Below are 27,541 nucleotides of genomic sequence, written 5' to 3'. Positions count from 1 at the left end.
ACACGCTGCTAGAAATCATGTAATGGATGAACAACTCAGAAAAGAGCTCTCGCCACCCACACACATCGTGATGAAACGGGGCAGCGTTTTGCACTTGCTTCTACAGCATCGCCTGAGAAGTCGTTCTGATTCCCGTCCTCCTCCTCCCTTATACTTAGAATCTCAACTTCATCTCGGGCAGCTGCCGAATCGTTAAACAGAATGCCACCGTCCCTGTATTTCCAAAACTACGACTCTTCCCTGCGGACTGCCCATCTCCAGGGCAAGCTTGCCAAAGAATTAAACCCAGAATATTCATTCAGCCTCTTGTTATTCCAAAAGGGGGGTGGGGGTGGGGGGAGGAAACTTCCTCGCCCTTGCCCTTGTTCTTCTGTGTCGTTCCCATCCCATCGTAAGATGCTCCGTGGAAGGGAGCCGAGCGGTGGGCAGTGGCCGAGTCCCCGATAAGGAGCGCCTCACATTTCCGTGGCATTCTCATTTGCTAGTGCGCTGCTGCGGCCGCACGCCTGATTGATATATGACTGCAATGGCACTTTTCCATTTGACATTCTCTCTCTCTCTCTCCCTCTCCCTCTCCCTCTCTCTCTCCCTGTGTCGCTTAAACAACAGTCCTAACTTTTGTGTGTTGCAAATATAAAAGGCAAGCCATGTGACAGAGGGACAGAAGAACAAAAGCATTTGGAAGTAACAGGACCTCTTTCTAGCTCTCAGAAAAGTCTGAGAAGAAAGGAGCCCTACGTTTCCCCCAAGGTAAGCAGGAAAAACAAACGCTGACGGCTTGCCTAGGAAATTGCTTCTTTCCAAACCGACCATTTCATCCTCCTCTCAGACAAAGAGACAACCTTTAAATACCACTTAAATTTGCATTACTTGAATTTGCATTAATCGGTAGCATGCTAGCATTGTGGGTTTTTTTTTTTTTTTTTTTTTTTTTTAATGAACGGGTCTTTGAAGTCTGTGACAGAGCCGGGGAGCCTCTCGGAGAGGCTGCTGGAAAATCCCTTTGGGTTTGACCGAAAGAGATTTTATTTTCGAACTCTCTGCGTAGTTCGATGGAACTTTGTAATGGTTCTTATATCTGACCCGGTGAAAGGAGGCTGGGAAGGAGCATTGGGCGACATGGATTCCTGGAGCCCCAGTATCTTCCCCACCGCCCTCATCCCTGTTACAATGGGGGCACTATGAAGGCGGGCAACCCTCCGAGTTTAAAAGCGCACTGTTTACTTTTATTACTACTTCTGTATGCTGCTGATCTCCTGCCAGGGCTCCGCCGGAGCGCTTAGAATGACTTCAAACAATAGGCAACATTTATTTCTAGCTTTCTCTGTCACGCTTTGCAGGAATCCTGTTCCTTTGCACTCTCCTCCCAATGTGCAAGGACTTCGCTTTCCGTAGACGCAGTCAGGAGCGCCGGGGAGAGAGAAGGACGGGTTTACTATAGGATTTTGATTGGGCAAAAAGTCCAAGGAAATGCATGCTGTTTGCCTTGGCCTTATCGCAAAGGGTTATTTTTAGTAGTCAGCTTGTCCCTGCGGCTCGACCGATGCTACGCTGTCCGAGCGGTGACCGAGGAAGGATGCTCCCACCAGCGCAGGGACCGGGACCTGTAGGAATGACTCCTACAGACACCTGAGGAATATTCGGAGGGTTCTTTCGAGCTCCTGAATACAAGTTCTCTCTTTAAATGAACAATTGGGCTGTAGGAGGCCTGGGCATAACTCTTTCTTGAGGGACGGGAAGTTTGTGTACAGAATGTTAATGACTCAGAACGCGTTGTAACTGAGGCTCATTGTAATTCACGAGCCCAGATAAACCTGCGTGAAGAGTAGACTCCCTTCTCCAGTGAGATTCAGGTGCAGCAAAGGAAGCTCTCTGGCGAGATGGGAGTCCCACTCCCTTGCCCTTTGTAACTGTCAGTAATAACAGATGTGGATGCTGTGAAACCGTCTCTTCGTTTCTAATACTCGTGTATTTTAATTTGCAAGGAGCTGGCTACGGCAAACTGCTCCAACATGTAACGTTAAGTACCTGGTATATTTGAAAATGTGGAGACGCCTGCAATACAGTGTCGGCTGTGGGTGTCAGCCACATACAGCGGGGACTGCAGAATGCTTCTCGAGTGTGTCCTTAGACCAAATGCAAATATCTGCCCATTTCCTTCTCGCCAGTCTGGCTTCTGAAAGTGAACTTTAGGGTCCTATTCAGTTTATGGGGAACTTGCCTGATCTTCTCTAATAACTAGCCTCCCGGGCATTGCTGAGTGGAAATGCAGCTTCTGAATGAGTTCATTTACAACTTTGGGCTATTCGCCGTTTGAGAAAGCCTGAAACGATACTATGGGTTCTATTGCTATGCAATTTTATGGTGATTTTTTTTAACTACTGCGGTTAACAGAGCCATCAGCTGAGTCGAAACAATAGTCTTCTACTGTTATTCAGACCGTTGTATGAGAATGTCTGAACACAAAATGCAAAGTTTTGCATCATTTACTTTAAAGTACGTTTGGTTCAGGTAAAGGGACAACTGACCGAGGCCTTCTTGAGCGGCTCTGTAACCAAGCAGCTGACACCCACAGATGGAAACATGCCTGTGGAGTTTTCAATCTTAATCCGGGTTCCAGTGACACTGTCAAGGGGAAAATAAATCATTTTTCAATACACTTAACAATTTCCAACTCTTTGGTTTTCCTGGGCCCTTGAAAAACGTGAGTTTCTCAGAATCATAGCCACCAATGGTGGCTGGCAATTTCTACCAGACCTTAAGGACTCAGGATTCAAGTGCTATTATTCTTACTGGTGAATTATTCATTCCATCATTCCTTTTAGAAATTCCGCTAGTCCTGATGGATGCAAAGGTGAATGAGGCATTGTCCCATGCCTTCATTCTCAGCCTGTATGCCCTCTGCAGTTAGATTTGGGGACTGCGATGGACTTTGCCAACGGGGAAACGGGTCAATGACTTTCTTGTAACAAAGAGCTATTTCAAATATCTGCTGATACCCAGGCTTACGTGAAATGATTGCCGCTTATCAATGGGTTTTCTTTCCATTTGTGACGAAGGGGTTCCCCTGAGGCCTCTATCACCGGATCTCGGGTACACATCACTCAAAGCTGACAAGGCCCGGACCTTTCCCGCCTGGGTAGAGGAAGCCTGGAAAAAGGGCAGTTAATCCTTTCTCTGCTCCCTTGAGCACACTTTGGAGAGGATCACGTGTTGTCTCTATCAGGGATGGCTGTGAGTCACCTACTCAGCAGCTGACATCAGGGCCGCTGGATGAATCACTGAATTAAAAACATGCCCGGAGGAAGATGCTATCACTGTCTCCCACCGCTCACTAGTCCCGCCCCCAGGATCCGAACCAGTGACCTCTGGGGTCTGGCCTAAATTCAAGGGGGCCCCTGGGAAGAAGTTGCCGGAAGTCATTCCCCAAGCCTAGGTCCCAGGCAGAGCCACACGCAGTGTTCCTTTGAAATAAGGCAGTCTTGTGTTTTCTGGCTTCGGTAGGTTACTCGGGGGAGGAAAAAAAAAAAAAACAAAACACCCTGAAGACAGCATCACCAGAGTCCTTGATTTCGGTCCTTATCGGCAGATAAGCCCCCGTGGTTGGATTAAAATGCCTCTGACTCCCTGGGGTGCCTGACTCACCCTAGCCAGCCTCAGCTTCTTGGCCAGCGGCCTCTAAGGCCAGGCCACCTCTCCCCCTCCCCCCAACACCCCCCCCACCCCCAGGCTGGGCCAAGCAGGGGCAGAAGGGATGGGGAGGCAGGTGGAATGACCGAAGTGCTAAAGCAATGGAAGAGAGCTGGGCCATGTGAGGGTGGGTAAGCTCCAGGGCCCAGATCGCTGTGGCCTGCCCTGGGCTGTGATCAGCTGTCATTTCCTCTTTGTGTATGACACTGTGGAACATATTAAAATTTCTCGGGGCTGGTATGTGTGGAATTCCTCTGATGCCCCACCTCACCAACTTACCCGGACAATAAAAGCAAGGTTGTAAGCCTTTGAACAGCTGGCGGGCTATATATTTCCCCGCTTTCTTTCGCATAATCTAATTCAGAAAAGAATCCAGCTAGACTGGCAGTGCCACGTCTGGGCACTTGTTGCCTGCAAGTCCTTCCTCCGCCACCTCCTTCCCGCCCGCCCTGGAATCTTCCTGGGTGGCATGTGGCTTTTATTTTCTTTTGCTCTCCACCACTCGCACCCCGCCCCCTTTTCCCTGCGCCGGAGCTTCTGCCATTGGGAGCTTGCTCTTCTGCCCTGCCTGAGTTTCCAGACAGCCTGGGTCCGGCTCCATCGGGGGTGGGGGGGGTGGGGGGGAGAGCAGCCCCGTGAGGTCTGCTAGGATGGGGGGCTTCTGGAGCCCTTGAGCCTGAACCCACTCGCAGAGAGGAGCAGGGCTCGGCCTGCCCCTCAGGCGGTTGAGAGCGGGGCTGGAGTGACCCCGGGCTGGCGGGGACAGGCATACCATCACAGTGACCCGGCACATCTCCTCCGGCGCAGGGCTGGGGGGTGGACAGCTATGGGAACGCCTGGATGCACTTCGGCCTACATTAAGAGAAATGTGATTATTGTCTGTTCCGGGGACAAGTGGCTTAAAACAAAGCTCCCTGGATCCTCAGGCCCCACTCCGCCCCCTTTCTCCGTCCTTCCCACAGCCGTCCCTTCCCAAGGAAAAAGAAGGACAGACAGGGTTTTTCATTTGGCTAGCACGAGCTTGACTGTCTTTTGGAAACCCAATTGGGCGAAAGGGAGAGGGAAAAAATGGATCCTAGCCGGAGCTGACCTAAAAATGCATGGGGCCGGGGAGATGGGGAGGACTTTTTCTCCCTCCCTTCCTCCCTTCCTTCCTTCCTTCCTTCCTTCCTTTTTTTTTCTCTCTCTCTCTCCTAACAGCAGAACAACCGTTTGGTTTATGAGTTGCCAATGGAAGGCACTGGACTTCTCAATTAGGCATCCCCATTTAAGAGCCTCATGCAAACCCTTCAAAGATGGGTTTAAAAGCATCCTTGAAAGATGCTGCTAATGTCTTTGGGACCAAAAGGTATCCAAGAGCAATCGACGATGCAGCTTCCTATTCCTTTTCTTTTCCTGGGGGTTTTCGTAGTCTTTTCTGAATTAGCTCAAGTTCATTAAAAGACCCAAAAGGAGAAATTTAACACAGCTGAATGAAAATGAGTCTTTTCCTGTTAGCTTGACAAGGGGTGGGGGGTGGGGGGGGGAGGAAAGAAAGAGAAGAAAGAACCCTCCTCTGCCACTTCTTGGGTTTTAATATGAATTATTCCATACAAGTCCCTAGGCTAGAGGATCTATTTAAAGACGCCTGGCAGCATGAAGGGAGAGGGTAAAAATACAACCGCTCTTTTGTCCATCAAAGGTTTTCTTTGGGAGGACATTAAGAGCATTTCTATTTTCCTGTCTGCCCCTGCCAGTGGCAACGTTCCAGCTGGTAGTACCCACTCCTCACCAGTCAGATCAGCAACCATGAACTTCTGTGTTTGATTCGGGCAGAAGACAAAGGGTGGGGAATCCTTCCGAAACCCCCAAGTGTGTGCAGCGCGGCGGGAGAGGCTGGTATAGAAATGAGTGCTGGCTCGGCTGTTCAGGTTGCATGCTGCAAATCCACACACACACACACACACACACACACACACACAAACACCCCACGTTTGAGTTTCTGAGGACGATTGTGCCGATGGCTGAGAGTTACACCCCCTAGACCCATTTTCAATCGTCAGACTGTAACACCCTGGATGGGGTTCACAGTCTGGAACAACCGCTTTCTTGTTAGAAAGAGTGCTGACTCAGAAAATTCAAAGAATGGGTAACTTCAGTCGACAATATATCCCCAGTGCTTAGAATCAGGAATTCATCCAATTGGGGTCCGTTTCGCCCTCATGTCAAAATCTGCACATGAACGCTGACTGGTGGCTTTAAACTGGTTTCTAGAAGGTTTGCAGTGGATGTGTTTCTCTTTTTGTTTTTCTGCAAAAGCTAAGAATTTTTCAGACAATTTTCTCTCTTCCAAGGCCTGGCTCAAGCCCAGCTTTTCCTTTCAAACTGTGATCCAACCAATTGCAGTATCCTTTAAAAATGAAAGGGCAACAGGTTAATACATTCACAAAAGTTGATGAACTGTCAGAATGTCACAATAGCCCTAAACAGGGCGTCCCCTTCCGTCCTGCCATCAATAGGGAATAAAAGCAGGGAGGGAGCCGGGCACGGGAGAAGCAACAAAAGAGAAGGAGGAAGGATTATTTTTGATGTTCAAAATCTGCCACCCCACATTTTCAAATGGCACCATTTCAGAAAAGGAAGCTTCCTTCAGTTTCACCTACTCCCCCCCCCCCCCCAGGAAGAGGGGTTTGAACTCTGAGGTTGCCTTCTTTACTTGGCGTTAGAAAAGGAGGTCAACTCTTCAAGTGAAAAAATATCCCCATCCTCAGCTCTCAGTGAAATGTAGGCACATACGTGCCTAAAATGGACGTGAAAAATCAAAGTCCGATTTTTTTTTTTTTTTAAAGCACAAGGCGATATTTTAGGACTTGATACATTTCTGTGATTTTTTTTTCTTTCCTTCAAACTATGGGAAATTACTCCTTCTCGGAATTTAGATTTTTCTTTTGAGGTTGGAAATCCAAAGGCAGCAGAACGGAATTGTTCAAGGCGGACTGACAATCAAATGCCATGGCTAGCCGTAAGTGTGCGGAGTTTACGCAAAGCAAAAATACAAAGGGAAAACCCACAGCCCAATGAGTTCAGAATTCTTAGCAATATGGGAGGAAAATGTACCCCGGCGTGTTTTTATTTTCACCTTGCCCCTTTGACGGAAGTCTGCATGGATTACAAGAGGATTGAATTCGGTATTCAAATCCCACCGTTGGGCAGAAAAGGCCATTTGAATGGAGACTGGGAAGAGCGAGTTTGTCCCATTGTTTATGCCCCATTTCTAACTAAGGGCTCTACAGCTGTTAGGTGAGATCAACTACCCACCATTCCAAATCGTTGTTGCGGGTGAGGAGATTCAAACGCAGCTTTGGAAACACTTTGCTGGATACTTTGAAGAAAAGCCAACATACTCATTTGGCTCCAGGGCAAAAGGAAGCCTGTACCCTGAGCTAACAGTGGTCACCTCTCTTCTCCTAAGGCCACACCAAAGCCAGCAGTCCAGCGGCAGAGCAAGTATCGAATTGCACCGGCACTAGGGTTGGGTATCTCAAAACTCTCACCCCTCATGGGAAACCCCTTTCAGGGGAAAGAGTGGGTAAAATGTAGGCAATCTTCCCTCTCTGAAATTGGGCTATTTGCAATCGTTGAAAGAGCAGTGGCAGATTTTGAACATAAAAAAAAAAAAAAGAAAGAAAATCCTTCTTCCTTCTCTTCTGTTGCTCTCCCTGTTTTCACGCCCTGTTGATGGAAGGATGGAAAGGGGCTCCATGTTTAGGGCGGTCGTTGATTCGTGGCACCGTGGAAAGGCCACCCCTAAGCATTTTCTGACAGCTCGTCACCGTATCAGCCACAGCTTTCAGTGGAGTGGCAGATTTACAGAAATAATCCAACCCCCCCCCCCCCCCCGAGGAAAAGACTTCAACCAGATCGTGCTTTTTGACACACACGGGTAACCAGACTTCATCACTTCCAATTTATGCAAGGTTTTGTACTCTAAAAGTCGGTTAGTTATATCAACCATTAAGAACTCAGAATGGGTCTTTTCATAGAAACTATAGAAGCCCACAGAAGCCCAGCACTGGATCCAAGAGCCATCACCAACAGGCAACTCTTTTAGACCCGAGTCCCCACCCGGGGCTTCAGGAATGTACCTCCACTAGCATAAAGGTTCTATGGATGCTTTACCACGCAGAGTGCCTTGCTCTTGACCGCTAGGACCTTATTCATTTTGCATCCACCAAGAAGACGACCCTTCTAACTAATCTTCCTCTTCTATCCTAACCAGAGTATCACAGATGGCCCCACCAGGGGATGCCGATCTGGGCCTCAACCTCGGTTTAGGAATAAGGTCATTCGTAGGAAAAGTGCAGGAGGGTTGAACTCAGTTTATATCTACCATGATCGGCTGCCATCAGTGTTTCTCCTCTCCCCATTTGGTGGACACTGGAAAGAAACACTGCAAATTTTAAGACGGGTCTAAGAGACATAGGGACTGGTTACATATCCTCGCCAACCACTTCTTACTATGAACAGCATATCACTAATTTATAACTATAGTTGGTACATTCAGGGACTGAGTCAATTGGTCATCTAGGGCTATTTTTATTTCAGGCCACCAATATGGTCTCATCAAAAGGGCAAATTCCTATGGCTTGACCTTCGGTTTTGCTTCAGGCCCCACGTTACGACTTGTTTGGACTTTTCTGCAATCATTAACTTCTGGAGTAAGAAAGGAACCCTTTCTTACTGTAGTATGGCTTCGGGGAAAATGAAGCCCCAAAGCACTTGCTGTACTCTGAGAAGGTAGGATAGAGTTGGAGGATGTTGGAAATGGATAAAACCCCACCAGCATCTAGAGCAGTCCGTTCATTTTGTAGATGAGAAAACTGTGTCCCGGAGAAGGCGAGGGACTTGCTCGGGATCACACAGCCAGTGAGGGGAAGGGTTTCCGGTTTCAGGGGCGCCTGGGTGGCCCAGTCAGTTGAGCGTCTGACTTTGGCTCAGCTCATGATCCTGCAGTTCGTGAGTTCGAGCCCCGCGTCGGGCACGCTTCTGTCAGCACAGAGCCTGCTTGGGATCCTCTGTCCCCTTCTCTCTCTGCCCCTTCCCCACTCATGCTGTTTCTCTCTCTCTCTCTCTCTCTTTCACACACAAAAATGATCTTTTAAAAAAAATTCTAAAAATGCTCTTCTGGTTTCAGAATGCAGTGGAATAATTATCTAATATTTCTAACAAATGAGTGCAGAACACTGGGGCATGGGACACCGAACCCGGGCTGGCAGTGGGTTTGGGGAAGAAGAATTGAAAGCTGTAGGTAAGCGGGGGGTTGACTAACGAGAAGCTCCTCTGGAGGTCCCGAAAATCAGGATTTTTAAGTTTCAGTCAAGTCTCAAGGTCAAGTCCTCCCACACCAGTCCCTCCCCAGACAGTAAAACTATTTAAACCAAGGACACACACACATAGGAGGGGCCACTTGACACTTGACTCATCCTCAGAAATCACTTCCATTCCCAGTCCTTCTTTTTTGCACCCTTCGTTCCTCCGGGATCGTGATTTACTGCCTTTTTCCCACGCTGTGGTCCTCCCCCGGCGCCTTGCTTGTCCCACCACTCCTCTCTCCATCACTGCCACTGCTGCCTTTGGCCATGCGTGGCTAGGAATGCAGGTGGTGAGAACACGGAGTCCCATCCCAGACGGGAGGACTCAGGTCGACTTGCAAAGAAGTTGCCGTCTCTCTCCCAAGGTGCACCGTGGAGGCAGGCGTGGCCTCACACCCCACGCGCCCCGCCCCCCCCCCATCGGAGAATAGACACGGGGAGATGACAAGGGCGCGAGCCACACCCTCCCCAGTGACCTTGTGGTTGCCCAGCCTCAGTACCGCTGCCCCCGGGTCAGCCCGGGCTTGACTGCTTGGCTGCTTACTGATGTGCCGCCAGATGGGAATAATATCAAAAACCATTCGTTGAGCGCATGGCATGCTTTATAAAATCCAACATGCTGTTTACAGTTTATAAATTAAGTGCCTTGGGAAGAGGCATCTGACTTATTCTCCAAGGCATCTAGTTGACTAGATCCAATTGGAATTCTTGGAGTTCCTGAAAAGGAGTTACTTAGCATTCACACTCTCTGATTAGACCTAGAATTCTTTCTTTTTCGAAAAGCCTAGGTGTGATGCGTCCTCTCAAGGCAAGCTTTCTTCCACACTTCAGTCTTCTCGTTTTCTTTCTGGCCGTTCCTTTGAGAGAGGCTGTGTGTTCTGCCATGTTTACCCTTACTCGTGCCTGAGAGGCTTGTTTAAATTTTTTTAAATGTTTTCATTTAGTTTTGAGAGACAGGGCGAGACCATGAGTGGGGGGTGGGGGGTGGGCAGAGAGAGAGGGAGACACAGAACCCGAAGCAGGTTCCGGGCTCCGAGCGGTCAGCACAGAGCCCTAAATGGGGCTCGAACTCACGAACCGCGAGATCGTGACCGGAGCCAAAGTCGGATGCTCCGCCGACTGAGCCACCCTGGCGCCAGGGTTGTTTTAAATGATAGGAAATATCAAATCATTCTGTCTGTTACACTGACGCCATTCCGAGGTCATGATGTTCTATCTGTTTAACTTAATCTTCTTAGAAATGATGCAATGCGTGTTAGATATGAATTAGATGTTAAGAGAGTTGATCCTTGTGTCCAAAAAATTACCCAGGAAACAACAGGCCAAGCCTCTTTGCTCGTAGATGCAGTGAGCTGGAAGAAGGCACCAGAATAGGCCCTATTTCCCCCCACCCCCGACCCTTAACTGTTATCTGCTAGAGCAAAAGGAGACACATCGTAGGTGCTTAACGAATGTGTGTTAAACACATATTTGTACAAAGAAGCCACAGGAGGGGCGCCTGGATGGCTCAGCCGGTTAAGCGTCCGACTTTGGCTCAGGTCACGGTCTCACGGTTCATGGGTTTGAGCCCTGCGTGGGGCTCTGTGCTGACAGCTCAGAGCCTGGAGCCTGCTTCGGATTCTGTGTCTCCCTCTCCACCTGCCCCTCTCCCACTCGTGCTCTGTCTCTTTCTCTCTCTCAAAAATAAGTAAGAAGTATTTTAAAAAATTAAAAAAAGAAACGAAAAGAAAGGAGACACAGGAGGCATTACTTGCATCTATCAATACTGAAAACAGCCTCCGGGTGGGAATATGGATACCCAAGCACTGCCCTCTCTCGCCTGGCAAGCGGGGCAAGAATAAGGCCATTCTTGGCACAGGCCGCTTGTCTTAGCCTGTTGCCGGAATAACTTGCGTGAAACCAGCAGTCCGGCCTCTGCCAGGCAGAAGGTCAGCCCAAGAGTGAGCTGATCTGTGGACACAACACCATCTCTCACCCAGGAGGCTGGGCCCGCTGTAAGCTCTGCTATATTATTTCCCCGAGGATGACAGGTGGGGAAATCTGGGCACCAGTTGTTCTTTTCCACTGGTATCGTTTGGAGGGTAGCTCCAAAGTCGGGCACGCGGGCCTACGTGCCTCTCCTGCCGGCAGAGGCTCTACATCGGAGGGATGAGAATGTGGGCTCTGTACGTCGGCCAAGTCCGTGTCTCAGAGACCGTACCCAGCGCACGGGGCGGCCCTGGAGCTCCTGAGTTCAGCAAGAGAGTCGCTTTCTCATTCAATCCATCGCTGGCCAGGCCGAGGTTCTCAGTCTCGATGGGCAGCATTTGATTTTTGATGCTATGTGGCTTAAAGAAAGAAAGAAAGAAAGAAAGAAAGAAAGAAAGCAAATTGGAATTAACTTAACTTTGGGAAAAGTGACAGGAGCTCCTTCAAGACAGACATCAATTGCCGCTAAGCCGCCGTAAATCAGGGCTCTCGGGTGATGTGAATTTCCCTCATTTTCGTGTTCCTCTTCGTGAATGCTTCCCCTGGCCCTGTGCGCTTCTCCCCTATGCACCCGCCACCAACACGGCGTTAGGACAACTTGATTTAACATCGCTCTTTGTTTCAGCGTGAGGTTTACTTCTTCTTCCACACGACGGTGGCGGTTCATTCGATTTGAGCACTTCAGGCAAAAATCCCAATGTTAAGTTGCAAGAATCTGACCTTTATGTTTTGAGAGCTCCGTGAGTTCTGTGGCATATGTACATTGCTGCTTGGATTCTTGTTTTGGAGTTTAACATGAAAACTGAACAAAAAGTACCATGCTTTGTGAGTGTGTGGAAATGAAAAATGTATTTCTTATCAGCAGTAAAGCAACATTTTCCCTGTCATGCTTTTATACTTTATTACCACTTCTGGGTTCAGCTTATCTTCAACGAGAAAATCAGATAATAAAGTTACATTTTGTGTGACATTAACTATCTCTTTGCCGTTCTACGCTTCCCAGCATTCGTTGGCAAAATACTTTTGCAAAAAGTATCTTTACCTTTTAGGGAAAAAAAAAAAAAAATTCAACTGTGCTTGCAATTCAGGATGTTGCTACTAGGTGGCAGTAGTGCTTAAGAACCAAATGATCCACCAGGAACAATGTTTGACTAAGAAAGGAGACTAGCCCCTACGCGGCTCAGTCGGTTGAGCAGCTGAGCGTCCCACTCTTGATTTCGGCTCAGGTAGTGATCCCGGGGTCCTGGGATGGAGCCCTGTATCAGGTTCCATGCTGAGCCTGCTTGAGATTCTCTCTCTCTCTTCTTCTGCCCCCTCCCCCACTGGTGGTGTCTCTCTCTCTCAAATTAAAAAAAAAAATGAAAAAAGAGACTAACACGTCTTCCAATATTTATAAGAGATAAAAATATAATACGAAAATACTCAAACTGGCACAAATCGTAAGCATCCATTAACTTAATTGCTATTTTTAAGCCAATTTTAAAAGACAAAGTGTAATTTTTTTGAATGAAATTTTGGATGGGCAATACATTTACAAGTTCGGAAATGGACAAAGAAAATAGATGTCTGTATACAGCGAAAAGCCTTCCTCCCATGCCTATCCTCCCGCTGTCGCAAATAGCTCATCGTAGAGCTTCTTGACTACCCTGCCAGAGCGACTCTGTGCCAATATAAATGAACACAAATATATGTTCATATCACACACAAATTAGTAGAGTCACTGCATCCTTCTTTATACAGTTGCATAGTATTCCATTGTGTGAATGCTGTATAATATATTTAGCCAGTCCCTTGGTGGTGGGTATTTTGTGCAGTGTCCAACTTTATGCCATGACAACCAATGTTGGAGTGAATAGCCATATGCTTGTGTGATCTCACACGGAGGGCAATTCTCAGAAATGGACTAGCTGGGTCTCGACATTCACATATATAGGGTCTTGTCATTGGATGTCGTTTGCTTGTGTTTTTTTGTTTTGTTTGTTTCTTTGTTTTGTTTGCCATCAAGCTATGGGTTTTTCTTTCATTTTGCTTTGTTCATTTAACCATCCCTGCCGGCCATCGGCTCTGAAGAGAAGTGGCTAGAAGTGGGGAGGGAGGGCCAGGACCAGAATGTCTGCCTTTCCCTTCACCCCTTCACCGCCGATTCCTGGGGGGAAATACCTGTAGGGCTGGAGCGGTAAAAGGAGAAATCTATAAATTCCTTTTCTGAGACTAATTAAGGCTTCAAAGAGACAGCTAACCACTTGGGATAATATAGTCATATTGAAACTCAGGAAATGGTCAGTAATGCTGCAGCTTCTGAACGTTGAACCCTAGAAAGCTCTGGCTCTTTGAGGTGAAATCTTGGTGAGTTTCAGTGTGATGTGCAGCCGAAAAGAAAACAAAACAAAATGCTCTTTGTCATTCTTTGCCAGTTTGGAGCTTTAGGCTCAGGTTTGACCAATTTTTTAAAAATAAAAAAATTGGGGGGGGGGCGCCTGGGTGGCTCAGTTGGTTGAGCGACCGACTTTAGATCAGGTCATGATCTCACGGTTCATGAGTTCGAGCCCCGCGTCGGGCTCTGTGCCGACGGCTCGGAGCCTGGAGCCTGCTTCGGATTCTGTGCCTCCCTCTTTCTCTGCCCCTCCCTCACTTGCACTCTGTTTCTCTCTGTCTCTCAAAAATAAATAAACATTAAAACATTTTTTTAAAATAAATAAATAAATAAAAATAAATTTTTTAAAGCTTATTTATTTATTTTGAGAGAGGCAGGGACAGCGCTAGTGGGGAGGGGCAGAGAGAGAGGGAGACAGAGAATCCCAAGGAAGCTCTGTGCTGCCAGCGCAGGGCTTGAACTCACGAAACCGCCAGATCATGACCTGAGCCAAAACCAAGAGTGGGACGCTTAACCGACTGAGCCACCCAGGCGCCCCAGGTTGACCAGTTTTCATGAGATGTTGCCATTAGCAAGCTCATAAAAGAAAGTGATGCAAAGTTGTGTGAAGATATGGTCTTACCTTTAGGACTGTCTTCTACATTTGGAGACGGTGGTGACTGAATCCGTGCGTATCAGGCGGGGCCGTTTTAGAACAAGAGGGGACTGTAGGCGCCATCTTTTCCAACTCTCCTACCCTACAGATGGGGAAACTGAGGCCAGACCAGTTGAAAAGCCCTGTGCAAGGTCTCCCAGCTAATCGATGGCAGTGCTCCAGCTCAGGTGGGTCTCCTCATTACTGGTCCCTGCCCGTCCTGCCATTTATAGGATTTCCCAGAAACACTCGCGATGAGATTATGCCATCATCAGGGATGCCGTTCTCTGAAACGGCCCTGTGTCACATACACTTTTCAGCCTGGGATCCCCCACCCCCCCACTCACAAGAGAGCTAACTGAAGCTAAGTGGGTCTGGGGCCATTCTATTGGAGCAAAACGAATTGACTTGAACTTCTTATCTGGATCTTATCATTACTTTGCCCTGTTTATTTGGACTGGCCATAAGTAGGAAGTTAAAAAAAATGTTGTACCATGAACAAAATAATCAAACTCTTATCTGAAATACCTTTTGAAAGTTTGTCTGAAGCTTTTATTATCATGTTCCTTTTGTTTGGGATGTAACGACAGGTCCCCCTAGTTTTCCTAAAAGTTTGCAAATATTTTTGATGCTCTGTCATCTGGCGGGATAAAAAGCACCCATGTTGGCCATGTGGAGGGGGGCTAGTGAGGTGAAATGAGGAGATCTCAGGACCTCAGTCCCTTGCCCAAGAAGTACATAGTTAAAAGAACAAAGCAGATTTTGGGGCGCCTGGGTGGCTCAGTCGGTTAAGCCTCCGGCTCGGGCTCAGGTCATGATCTCGCGGTTTGTGAGCTCGAGCCCCGCGTCAGACTCTGTGCTGACAGCTCGGAGCCCGGAGCCTGCTTCACATTCTGTGTCTCCCTCTCTCTCTGCCCCTCCCCTGCTCGTGCTCTGTCTCTCTCTGTTTCTCAATAATAAATAAACCTTAAAGAAATATATATATTAAAAAAAAAAAGCACAAAGCAAATTCCAGGACAACTGGTATACCCTGATCCCATCGTAATGGTAAGCGTTTGCTCTGACGACCACTTACTTTGTCACATTATACCAGGTGCTCAGGCTACAGAGGCTCTGCGGAAACGTGTGACTCTTTGGCAAATAACGCGGGTGTCGCTTTAACCACACTGGGGGCCGGCGCGCATAATGTGCATTTCAGATGCACTTTGTCATTGATGCTGGGTGGCACGGGGCTTCAAACGAAAACAGGATGGGCCCAGAGCACAGAAGGGGAAAACTAGGTGGGTGGACTAGGAAATGAAAACTGAGCTGCTTTCCCCTGGGACGCGGCCTGTGTTCATTCGGGCTGGCCTGTCTCCTTTCTAGTCCTGTGCGCTTGACGTGGCCACCAGAGCTCACTGAGAAGCTGGATAGACCCTCCCGCCCCCACCAGCCAGGGATGGGGATGGGACCACCCGTATTCAGTTACGCTGGGGCCAGAACCACATGTTTCATCTTGACCGTGAGTTCAAACTATCCTTGCTCCTAGAAACGTGGGGCTCCGGCAACTGAAATCAACATGTGCTTTCCTGAAACCATTGCGTCCACCTCCCAATGGCTATAAATACGTAGCACAAGCTATGGGGCGGGAGCTGGTAGGATGAAGGACAGCCCGTGCTAATGGCACTCTGGAAACCGATACTCTTTCCTCAAAACGACATGGAAAAATTCTACTCAATACCTCCTGGGCTCCATTCGTTTTTCTGGGTAAATGTTTCCGGGGAAAACCATTTCTGTTCTCATTCCAGCTGTGCGGCAGATATCGTGAGGGTGGATTGCAAGTGGAAAGAGTGAGACCCGACTCCGACACACAAAGGACAATGACAACCAGAAAGCTCCGGCCAGATCGTGCCCTTTGCTGGGAAGGAACTGGATCCTAGGGGGCGAAGGCATTGCCAATCTTTAGTCCTCTGCCTCCCTCTGCTGTTCCTTCTGAGAAGTTTTCCTTACAACAATGAGAAATCATGCACTCGCTGCATCTTTTTCTATGCTCTCCCTGCTGGCGCTGATGGGAGATACAGACAGCAAAACGGACAGCTCGTTCATGATCGACTCGGACCCTCTGCGCTGCATGAGGCACCACTATGTTGATTCTATCAGTCACCCGTTGTACAAGTGTAGCTCAAAGGTAAGACGAAGGGCTCGGTGAAGGTGGTGCGACTTCCCAGAGTCGGGAGAGGAGCCGTATTCCTTTGTCAGGGGCTGCAGAACCATGATCGTAGTCCAAACCTGAGCTAGATGGCTGGCCCACGGGGCTTGCGGGAGAATCGTGCTTTTCCTGCTTTTCGGGTTTCCCAGCATGCTTTGGACCTTTGTCAGTAAAGCCGCCTAACTGACCATGTGCACACCCAGGCAGCTTCTCTCCTTTCAGGCTGCTCAAAGTCCATAGGAAAGGCCGGAAGGTTCTCCCAAGGAAATTGTTGCTAAGCACGGGGGAGAGAGGTGTGTTTCGTCCCTGGCTGTGAAATTCACGAGCAGTAATGTTCTTTATCGACAAAGAAAAGTAGAGTAGAGGCGCCTGGGTGGCTCAGTCGGTTAAGCATCTGACTCTTGATCTCGGCTCAGGTCATGTTCTCACGGTTCGTGGGTTCGATCCCGCATCGGGCTTTGCGCTGACAGCGTGGAGCCTGCTTGGGATGCTCCCTCTCACTCTCTTTCTGCCCCTCCCCTGTTCTCTCTCTCTCTCTCTTTCAAAATAAATAAACTTTAAAAAAGTGGAATCTACAGGTTATCAAAACTCCTTCTACTTTCACTGGCAATAAAGAGGAAACAGAGGCAAGAAATGTGGTTGAGCAGCAAATCGTACTTCTCAGGGGGACTCTTCAAAGCCATGCATGCCTGATGACATAGCTGCTCACCGGCCTCGTGGCCCAAACCTTTCTCCACCTGCCACGTTTACGTTACGATGATTTCGAAAGATAAGTGGCAGTTTGATCATTTATCACTCTTACGTCTCAGTGTTGGGACGAAGCGTGAGAAGGAGTACCATGCTTCAAAGGCCACCAACAGTGGCCGGCCACCTGGACCACCCAGAAGGGAGGCACATAGTAGCGAAGAACAGACTCAGACTGAAAAATGTCACGACCGTCACTGCCCCCAGTCACATGAATGAAATGTGCCCACATTTGGTAAATAGGAATCCTTTTAGCCCAACCTCAGAGATTTTCACTGCGGTCCTGAGACCAAAACCGCTTAAGCATTCTCATATGGCAAGTATTTTTTAAATTACCAGTATAATTAAGAAGTTTGGGTAATATCAACCACGAGAATTAAGACCATATAAGTTAATGTCCCTACCCTCCATTTAAGAACATTATGACTTCTGTCTGCCTTTAAAATTTCCATCACTTCTCTGATTACACCTCGATGATAATGGCTTGTTTTAGTCTGGGGGAATCAGAATTTGAGTTAAATCATTTTACCCATTATATTAATAAGATCTAGGACTGTGGGAAAAATAGAGAGCCTTTCCACTTAAAAACTTTCTGGCTCTCATTTGTAGTTATAGAACTAAAAAAAAAAAAGGAGTAAACAGATAAACTTACATTTTTGCAAGATTGCAATCCCTTCTTAGGGGGGAAAAAAAACTAAAGCAAATTGAGGGAAAAAAGTCGGGACATGTTTTTACAACTGTGATTGCTCAAAGACTGTGGGCCTCAGCAATTATTAGCTTCTCCTCCACTAGTATTTGAAAGAAGAGATGCCGTGAACTTGAGCCCCACACACTCACGGTGCTGCAGCACGATTCCCAGACACAAACTTTGGCCCACCTTTGTTCACGTCTGTTTCTTCCAGAATGCCACGATAAATAGTACAAACTTGTGATAGTAGCAGAAATGTTTGTAGTTCTGTGGGAACAATCTGTTTCCAAACATCCCAAACTATGTCAGATATAGCAATATTTTTATGTAAATGGTGCTCGTAATTATAAACCTTTCTTTCTCGGCCTTAAAATATGCCTGGCAGAATCTGAACCACCCAGACCTTTTCTGGATTAGATTTGCTCTATGTGTCCAGGAACAAAAACTGGTTTTCATTTTCATTTTATTTTATTTTATTTTATTCTTTTGGTTTTCATTTTTAAATATTCTATAATTCTTGACTCTCACAGACTCAGGCTGGTCTTCTTTCTAACGGGTCTCGTTAACGAAACTGTTCGTCTTGACAGACTCGGGATAAAACCTTTAGCCTGTGTCTAGAAAACAGGCACCAAGGGTTTTTACAGTGGAGGAGACCAGGCTAGATCTTTCCTCTCTGTGAAAAGCATCCCTCCACATGCTGTTCAAAGACTGTTATTTACTAGACACATGTCTACCGTTGGCCTGTTGCTTGTTAATACTTCCTGACTTACATTTATCCCACTGTCTGGCCTTGGGAAGACAGGTGAACGGGAGAGTGCGAGCCAGGCTTAGGGGAGGGAGAGCATCTCATAATATATGATCTAATCACTGCCAGCAAACCCATGTTCGAAGGCATTACCGATCCCATTTTACCGGTAGGGAAAACTGAAACCCTAAAAAAGTACTCAGGGGCGCCTGGGTGGCTCAGTCGGTTACGCGTCCGACTTCGACTCAGGTCATGATCTCACGGTTCGTGGGTTTGAGCCCCGTGTCGGGCTCTGTGCAGACAGCTCGGAGCCTGGAGCCTGCTTCAGATTCTGTGTCTCCCTCGCTCTCTGCCCCTCCCCTGCTCTCTCTCCTTCTCTCAAAAATCAAATTAAAAAAAAAACTAAAAAGTGTAAAAACGTATTCAGCATAGATTCCTCGTTTAGTCCAAGAGTGAAAGTGCCTGTTTCAGATCATTTCTTTTGACCACTGGGATCTTCATGTTGGAAAATTGCAAGTAGAATGGAGAAGGCACTTTTTAAAAAAAATGGTTTTTAACGCTTATTTATTTTTGAGACAGAGAGAGACAGAGCATGAACAGGGGAGGGTCCGAGAGAGAGGGAGACACAGAATCTGAAACAGGCTCCAGGCTCTGAGCTGTCAGCACAGAGCCCGACGCGGGGCTCGAACTCACGGACCGCGAGATCATGACCTGAGCTGAAGTCGGATGCTTAATCGACTGAGCCACCCAGGCGCCCCTGGAGAAGCCACTATTTCGAAGTCCAGGCTCAGCTTCGGATCCACGGGAGATAGTGATTTCTACTCAGCAATGTTTCTAGAAAATAGGAAGAATAGTGGGAGTCTTCCATGAGCCTATCTGATCCCCCTTGCCCTGAGTTCCAGAGGCTTGGCGCCCATCGCCTAGCAGTTCAGGAAAGGGCCGTGATGGAGTCCGGCAGAGAAGACTGGCCACCGTGGTCCACCAGGGAGGTCAGTGTGGCCACAGATTAAGATGTGCCTGCTAGCTTTTGGGGGTGACACTTCCTAGGACTGGGTACAAAGGATCCTGGGAGTGGCAGGTTCACTGACAGTCTTCCCTGACATTCTGAGTGTGTAAAGGCTCTAGAGAGAACAGGCAGAAGGTCAGTGGTTAGTGGAATCTTGAAGGGAGCTGAGGCGTCTCAGACTTTGAAGTGAGAGGGAGCCGGTTTCCTATTCCAGATCCACAGTGCGCCCAATGGGTGACTTTGGGAGAAGTGAAGTAGTTCTTGGGTGCCTCGACTTGTTCCCACATAAACTGGAGCCAATGCCGCCTATCTGAAGGTGGGGTACGAATGCGCATGGGTGATGGTGTTTGCCGAGCACGCGGCACGGTGTCGGGCATATCATAGACGTTAAGAAACGATGTTATGATCTTGATGATGAAGTTATGCACCGGACAGGTGTTCAGACTCACTTTTCTATTTCAGTCACTACTAAGACCTCAATAACGGTTGGGATCTCGGATAGCCTTAAAGGATTAGGAAAACGAACCTCATTGGGGTTCTGGTTTAGCACGGAAACCTGGCGGGGGTGGGGAGAGCGTGCCGAAAAGCAACGTAAGCGTAAGCCATCACGCTGGCTGCTAAGAGTGGGGATAAAAGCAGAAGAGAGGCAGATCCCGCTGTCTGACCTCCCTTCCCAGGTGAGGGGGGGGGGGCGGGGCCGGTTCTGGATTCGAGCCAGGGAGGGGTTTTCAGGAACCGAAGCTGGAAGGCAAGCTGGTAGGGGAGGCCTGTGAAGTCGGAGCTGGGAGATGGTGGCCCCGCAGGGACATGGGACCAGGGCAGATGGCTGTCTGAACTCAAGGCCCACAGGCCCAGCAGCCGAGGAGAAGGACAGTTCAGGGGATAAAGCCTGGGAAAATTCCCAGAGGTAAAGGGGCCTGGCAGGCCAAGGGTTACGCCTTGGGATTCGGAGGGAGCTGTTAGGATCTCTCTCCCAGTGCGGCCCAGGAAGCTCATACTGTGGTAGAAGACATAGGGAGAGTCCGGAATATTGAACTTATAACACAATCACACAATCAACTCTTGGAGAGATAGGACTTCTTTTTTTTTCTTATTTTGTATTTTTTTAAAAAAAATTTTTTTCAACGTTTATTTATTTTTTTTGGGACAGAGAGAGACAGAGCATGAACGGGGGAGGGGCAGAGAGAGAGGCAGACACAGAATCGGAAACAGGCTCCAGGCTCTGAGCCGTCAGCCCAGAGCCCGACGCGGGGCTCGAACTCACGGACCGCGAGATCGTGACCTGGCTGAAGTCGGACGCTTAACCGACTGCGCCACCCAGGCGCCCCCTTATTTTGTATTTTTAATGTCTATTATTATTTGTGCGTGTGTGTGTGTGTGTGTGAGAGAGAGAGAGAGAGAGAGAGAGAGAGAATGAGTGGGGGAGGGGCAGAGAGAGAGGGAGACACAGAATCAGAAGCGGGTTCCAGGCTCCGAGCTGTCAGCACAGAGCCCGTCGCAGGGCTCGAACTCACAGACCGTGAGATCATGACCTGAGTCGAAGTCGGACACTTAACCGACTGAGTCACCCAGACGCCCCAGGACTTGTTTTGGGGTTTTTTTTTTTTTTTTTTTTTTTTAAGGAATGATTTTATCCTGAATGCCCACTACGTACAGGCACCGTGGCCGGTACTGGAGGCACAAAAATCAGGGGAAAAAGAAGACAGCATTTTTTACAGTCGTAATGCTTTTAAGTAAATGGGGTATAGAGGGAAGGGCAATGCTCTGTGTGCAAAGGTTTCACAACTGTTTCAGCTGTGACCAGAGTGAAGGCGACCAGATCCCATCATTCCCCATGGTGCTTCATTCCTCTGGTTGCAATTTTGCTGACACCCTCAGCCGGGCACGGACCCTTTGGGGGTTGACCTGGGTGCCTGGAGATGAGCTGAATAGTCATTTATTGAGGGTGCCCGGGAGGGCAGAAATGGGTCTCCAGGAGGTGCCAGGGGATAAGGGGTATGTCGTGTTCACTGCTGAGAAAAAAGGCAAAAAAAGAAAAAGAAAAAAAATAGTTTCTCACTTAACTGAGGCAAAATAGCCAAAATCCGGTTTTAGCATAGGATGTTTTGTGTGCAAAGTCTTTTTTTTTTTAAGTTTATTTAGTTATTGAGAGAGAGAGAGGGCAGGATAGGGGCAGAGAGAGAGGAGAGAGAGAATCCCAAGCAGGAGCTGCACTGTCGGTACAAAACCCGATGCAGGGCTCGAACTCATGAACTGTGAGACCTGATCAGGACCTGAGCCAAGATCGAGAGTCGGACGCTTAACCGACTGAGCCACCCAGGCGCCCCATCTGTGGGCAAAGTATTTATTCTGCGTCTTTATTCTGAAACCGATGAAGACACCTTGTCAGTCATGGCCTGAGCCAGGAATTCACAGGGGTTCCACATGACAGACGAGGAAAGTGGCTTTGGCAACGGTAAGAATCTTTCAACAAGGAGCGATGAAAACCATCTGTGGTTGAGTTTTCTCTCAGAAGATAGGTGTATACAGCAGGAGAGGACCCAACTGCCCAAGACGTACGGGCAAGTCTCCGGGTGCAATCCTTGGTCGCGACCCAGGAATCACAGCAGGCTGTAACCCTCACGATGTAGCCTGAACTTGCCCATGACCACCTGGAGCAACTCGCTGAGGTTGACAGAGGCTTGACAGGCTGACTGTCATGGTTAGGACGGAGGGCTCAGCAATGAAGCTGTCTCTGTTCAGCATTCTGACCCTCCGTTATACAGCTATGTGATTTCAGGCCAGTGACTTATCCTCTGCCTTTTCGGTGCTTCATTTGTAAAATGGGGAAGGCTTAGCTTTTGAGATGGCTGTTAAGAATGAGATTGCACATGACGGGCTTGGCACAGAGCCTGGAGCCTGCTAAATGTTCAATACGTGTTATATATCGTCATCATTACTGTTCTGTTATTATTACCCGAGGGCCTTGCATTCCCCTTAGCCCCAGCCCACGGAAATCAGATGACAATAGGAAGGAGCCCACAGCTCTGTTGGTATTAGAAGGAGCTGGCCACATCCAGCGGGAGCCAAGTGACTCTAAGGTTGGGGGGCTCCCAAGGGACCGCTAGAGAAGTCTCCTAGCTTCCCAGAATCAGGCCACTTGCCTGGGGAACATAAGACAGCAAACATTAAACTGGACCCAAAGCAGATAATGTGTGTCTGTCACCCTCCTGAGCTGTGAGACGTCAACAGAAGGTCAATGAGCACCAACCAACTGTTGAAGCTTCTCCTTTAATGGTGGAGCCCCGTGCGGGCTCGCTGGCAAAACGAGGTCGTTTCCTGATTTCGCAAAGGAGTCGTGTGGATGCCCTTTGTTAGGAGCAGTTGAGTGCACAGTGAAGAGTCTTCCCGTGTTAGTAAGACACGGCCAAGTCCCCCAGGCATGAGGGGGGGTGCGTCTGACCCGCAAACTGGATTTTGGCGGGTGAACTGATGTTTGAAGGTGGTGAAGGTTTGTTGAACCGAAGGGTGAGTGGGTTAAGGAGTTAGACACTGTGTGGTGTGGTACCATGCAAGGAATTTCTGGGAGTCCCCAGAAGTCCCCCAATCGCTGGACGATGGAACCGGGGGAGGGTCTCGGTAGCGGAGGGGATATTATTTAGGAGGGCACTTTCACCATTCAGCTCTGCGTAAGCTCGGAGGTGGTGATGCTATCTCCCAAGAAGTTCATAAGAAAAAGGGCAGACTCCTATGCTTTTGATCGGGTTAGGGCTCCCAGAATCAGGTCAAAGTAGATGAGAGAAGGGTGGGAGCTGGCTCATGCTTCAGGGAAACATTTTGCTATGATTTAGACCAGGGGGGGTTGGTTTTGGACAGACCCGGGTTTGATTCCAGCTCTGCCTTTCACCAGATATGTGAGTTTGGGCAAGTTACTTAAACTCTCTAAAGCCTCGGTTTCCTCATCTATAATAATACTACAGATAATAATCGTACCCCAGCAGGGGAATGTTATGAGGAGTAAATGAGATTGTAAGTGTTGTAAGCACTCAGTAAATGTTAGCTGCCATTATTATTATTGGCTAAATGACTGCTATCTAGTGGCCCATCTAGTGTGGAACCTGTCAGACTCTCCCACTTTGCTACTCAAAGCGTGGACGTTCAGCAGTACCGACATCAACCAGAATCCGGCGAGAAACGCAGGCTCTCCGGCCTCGGCCGGAACTACTCAGCCACAATCTACGTTTTAGCAAGATCCCCAGCTGATTGACATGCCCATTATAGTTTGAGAAGCTTTGGCCTGGAAGAGGTGAGAAGATCCTCGTGAAAGCCATAAAACAGGCGAGGCACGGCCGAGAGCGAGCCTGGAAAAGCAGACATTTATCCCTTCCATCCCGTAATGACACTCGTTTCTCGATCTTCCCTTCCAAGCTCCCGGCTGTACCCCTCCAACGCACATTCACAAAACAAAGCTAGCCTTTTATAGCATTTCCAGCGTTGTGATGGGATCTATATACTGGAAATCTCCCAGAGGGGAGATTTGCACGTGTGTGTCGAGACCATCAAGGGCCCCGATAATTCTTTCATAGTGTCTTCTTCTTCGAGGAGAGGGCATCTGAACGTGGCAATGGAGGATAGTCGGGATTTCATTAAGCAGAACTAGGAGGAAAGGGCATTCCTGAGAGACGAAAGACACAAGCGAAGGCAAGAGGCAGGGAAATTCAGGGCGGTTCCCTGAACTCCTAACTGATTAGGCTTGATCAGAACAGGGAGTGGGTGATGACAATGAGAACAGTTTTAAGTAAGACTGGAAAGATGTGACATCCGGGTCACAGAGGATCTTAATACCCTTTCAGGATCTGGGGTTTTATTCTGAAGGCTGGAGGCAGCCACCGAATGCGTTTATGGCACATGTCTGTGCGTTCTCCTTGCGCAAAAATCCAGCTGCGGAGAGGGGGGGATCCATTAGAGGTGGTCTCGGGGTCTTTTCAGCGCCGGAGTTCTTGTATTTCAGAAAGAGCCGAAGGTGGAGCTTGAGACCCTTGAACACGTTTAGTGCAATCACGGTCAGGTTAGTGCTTCTACCAATGGCCCAACGTTGCTGACTTGGTCGTTTTATGGACAGTGTTAATTGCATGGTCATCCAAGGTCTACATTCAGTTCACCTGCATTTGCATCATTCGGGTATGATGCACCGCCATGTCCGTGCCCCTTTGAATTAAATCTGTGGACACGGATTCACTACATTCATCTGGACTGAAATTGGACCTCTGAAGACTTCCGTCTGGGGAGGTGATCTCTGAATATTGCTTAATCTGCCTAGGAGATGCCCCGCATTAGAGATGAGCACATTTAGAAGACCTTGGAATCCCTCTCATTAGGGGGATGGGGTGGGCACCAGAGACTGGCCCGTGTGCTGCTGATTTATGGCATAATCTCTCAAAACCTATTTCGGGTCCTGTCTGTTTTGCCTACCAACGGGCAGGCAGGATGGCACCAACGCTTTCATAAAACCGAGACGGTTTATAGCTGCCATTTCCTCTCTGCCCCTGCGATCTTTCAGAGAAAATAAATCAATAGGTCCTACCCCCCACTTCACCAAGCCCAGCTGGTCGCTTCCTAGCAACTCGTATCCTCTTGCGGGATTCATCCGAGCATCTTCTTCGATAGTGGGGCTGATCGTCTATAGTTACCAGAAGTCATCTTGGATTCCTTTGAGAAAGATGAGCAGGCCATGTCTTTCTTTTAATTCTTTTCTCTTTGATGCTTATTTATTTTTGAGAGAGAAAGAGTGAATGTGCATGAGTGGGGGAGGGGCAGAGAGAGAGGGACAGAGAAGATCCTAAGCAGGTTCCCCACTGTCAGCTCAGAGCCCGATGCGGGGTTCAAACTCACAAACCATGAGATCGTGACCTGGGCCAAGATCAAGAGTCAGATGCTTAACAGACCGACACCCCCCCCCCCAGTGCCCCTTCTTTTTTAATTCTTAGTGAATCAAGCTCCCCACCCTACCCTACCCATGTCTGCCACTGCCAGGATCCCGGGATTTATGCTTGTGTCCATCGTTCGGAGCATAACCTTGGTAGTTTGCATCGGACTCTTAAAGGAGACTCTTTACTAAAGCCAGGTGAAGAGCCACTAGAGAGAACACACAGCCTCTGTTACTTCAGCCCAACCTTTATTGTCACCCTAACCTGCCTTTGGAAATGGAGATGGTCAGAATGGTAATTTGCCACAAATGACTCTGAGATTGGGTTGTGCAACTCTCGGGCTCTTTCGGCGTATATAAGCCCAGAAGTGTGATTCCGGGGCCCCAAACGTACGCTGTTTCTGTTTCATTCTCTTGTTTCAAAACATATTTTTTTTAAATGTTTACTTATTTTTGAGAGAGAGAGAGAGAGAGACAGAGTGCGAGTGGGGGAGGAACAGAGAGAGAGAGGGAGACACAGAATCTGAATCTGAAACAGGCTCCAGGCTCTGAGCTGTCAGCACAGAGCCCGACGCGGGGCTCGAACTCACGAACCGTGAGATCATGACCGGAGTCGGACGCTCAACTGACTGAGCCACCCAGGCGCCCCTCGCCCGGTGATTCTAATGTGCAAGCGGGGCTGGGAGCCGCTGGTGTCATCCAGCGGGAATTGGCCAAGGGTGTTAGGATGCTGCGGGACCCGGCTGAGGTTTTGGCACCCCCCACAGGGTAACCGTTTCCCTTCTCTCCCCAGATGGTGCTTCTGGCCAGGTGCGAGGGGCACTGCAGCCAGGCGTCACGCTCGGAGCCCCTGGTGTCCTTCAGCACTGTCCTCAAGCAGCCCTTCCGCTCCTCCTGTCACTGCTGCCGGCCCCAGACCTCCAAGCTAAAAGCACTGCGGCTGCGCTGCTCCGGGGGCATGAGGCTCACAGCCACCTACCGGTACATCCTCTCCTGTCACTGCGAGGAGTGCGGCTCCTGAGACCGGCCGCTCAGCGGCTTCTGGACGGGACATCCTCCTCCCTCGCCGAGGCAGATTATCCAGCCAGGAGAAGGACTGGCAAGAAAAGAGTTAAGGAGGAAAACACCCCCAAAAGAAGCAGCAATTCCCACGGGATTCTGCATATTCTAGTAATAAAGACTCTCCATGCTTGTTGACAGAGAGACAGAGAGAGAGAGAGAGAGAGAGAGAGAGAGAGAGAGAGATGCTCTGGGAACTTGGTTTCCATCCCCGTCTCCTTTCCCTGGTACAATTTCTTTCGGTTCCTTTTCAGATTCAGGCATCCCCCCACCCCCCCCTCCCCCTGCCTTGGCACTGAATGCCGTTTGGGTCTCCAACAATTCAGCGTCAGTCGGGAACGTGGGCCCCCGTGCAAGCGTGGGTCAGGCCGTCACTTGTTGGGTGCGCGTTGGGGGCGCATTCGCCTCGGAAAGCAGGAAAGCGCAACCCTTTCCGCGATCCCGCCTGGCTCTCTTTCGCTCCGGTCTTTATCTTGCCATTTGGTCTCAGGTCGCCACCCCTGCTCAAGGTTACCCATTTCAAATTGCAGGCACCGAGCATGTGGATGTGCGTAGCCAGGCTCACTCGCAGCCGGCTAACCAACATTAAAATAGCTAACAAACGGATGCTGGAACTCCCGAGAGCGGTAATTATTGTTCCGAAATAACTCCTGGGAAGTAAAGGTGGCCTAAGGAATTCGTCACCCGAAGGCTCTTGCAGATAAATTACGGTAGAATTTTGAAAGGGAGCAGACTCTTAAAGACCTGCACAAATACGGATCCTGCACTGACTTTGAAAAAGGCATACACGTACTAGTGGCATGGAGAACATACTATACTCATGCATGCAAATTAGACAACTCAAGTATGAATCTATTTGTGGGTGTGCTATAGTTTTAGCCATGTTGCGGACATCATTCTCAACCATCCACTTGTCCGTGTGAAGCTTGCTGCCCCGAAGGCAGCCTGACTCATCCTCGGAACATTTGGCTCAAATATATTTTGGTCCTTGAGACTCAAAATTTGAGTTATTCCCATGTTGTGAAATAAAAAGACAGTATCTTCAAGATTTTGACCGTGTTAGTGTTTTTTTCCTACTAAATATCCTACTATAATGCATGCCCGATGGTGTGTGTGTGTGTGTGTGTGTGTGTGTGGAAGGAGGTCCAGAAAAAGAGAAAGATAGGGTTCTAGAATGCACGGTGAGAAC

At 48.7% G+C, this 27,541-nt stretch overlaps 1 protein-coding gene across 1 annotated transcript; it reads left to right on the top strand.

Moving 5' to 3' along the window:
- The first annotated feature begins 514 nt into the window (after positions 1 to 514).
- NDP (norrin cystine knot growth factor NDP) lies at positions 515 to 27,381 on the top strand. The gene is made up of 3 exons (XM_047076401.1): positions 515 to 750; positions 15,805 to 16,184; positions 26,087 to 27,381. Exons 2-3 carry the CDS (start codon positions 16,011 to 16,013, stop codon positions 26,312 to 26,314), a joined length of 402 nt encoding a protein of 133 aa, XP_046932357.1. The 5' UTR covers positions 515 to 750; positions 15,805 to 16,010; the 3' UTR covers positions 26,315 to 27,381.
- Positions 27,382 to 27,541: the final 160 nt, after the last annotated feature.

The sequence above is a fragment of the Lynx rufus genome, unplaced genomic scaffold (genome assembly GCF_022079265.1).
Source record: "Lynx rufus isolate CCGP_SWC_20201006 ecotype Redwood Valley unplaced genomic scaffold, mLynRuf1.p SCAF_14, whole genome shotgun sequence".
Classification (NCBI taxonomy): domain Eukaryota; kingdom Metazoa; phylum Chordata; class Mammalia; order Carnivora; family Felidae; genus Lynx; species Lynx rufus.
The sequence above is the reverse complement of the archived record's forward strand: the minus strand, read 5'-3'. Positions and strand labels throughout refer to the sequence as shown.

Excerpts from the sequence above, each read along its gene's own strand:
- NDP (XM_047076401.1), top strand. The coding sequence starts at position 16,011 with ATGAGAAATCATGCACTCGCTGCATCTTTTTCTATGCTCTCCCTGCTG. Across the intron at positions 16,185-26,086 it reads TGTACAAGTGTAGCTCAAAG|ATGGTGCTTCTGGCCAGGTG; the intron begins GTAAGACGAAGG and ends TTCTCTCCCCAG.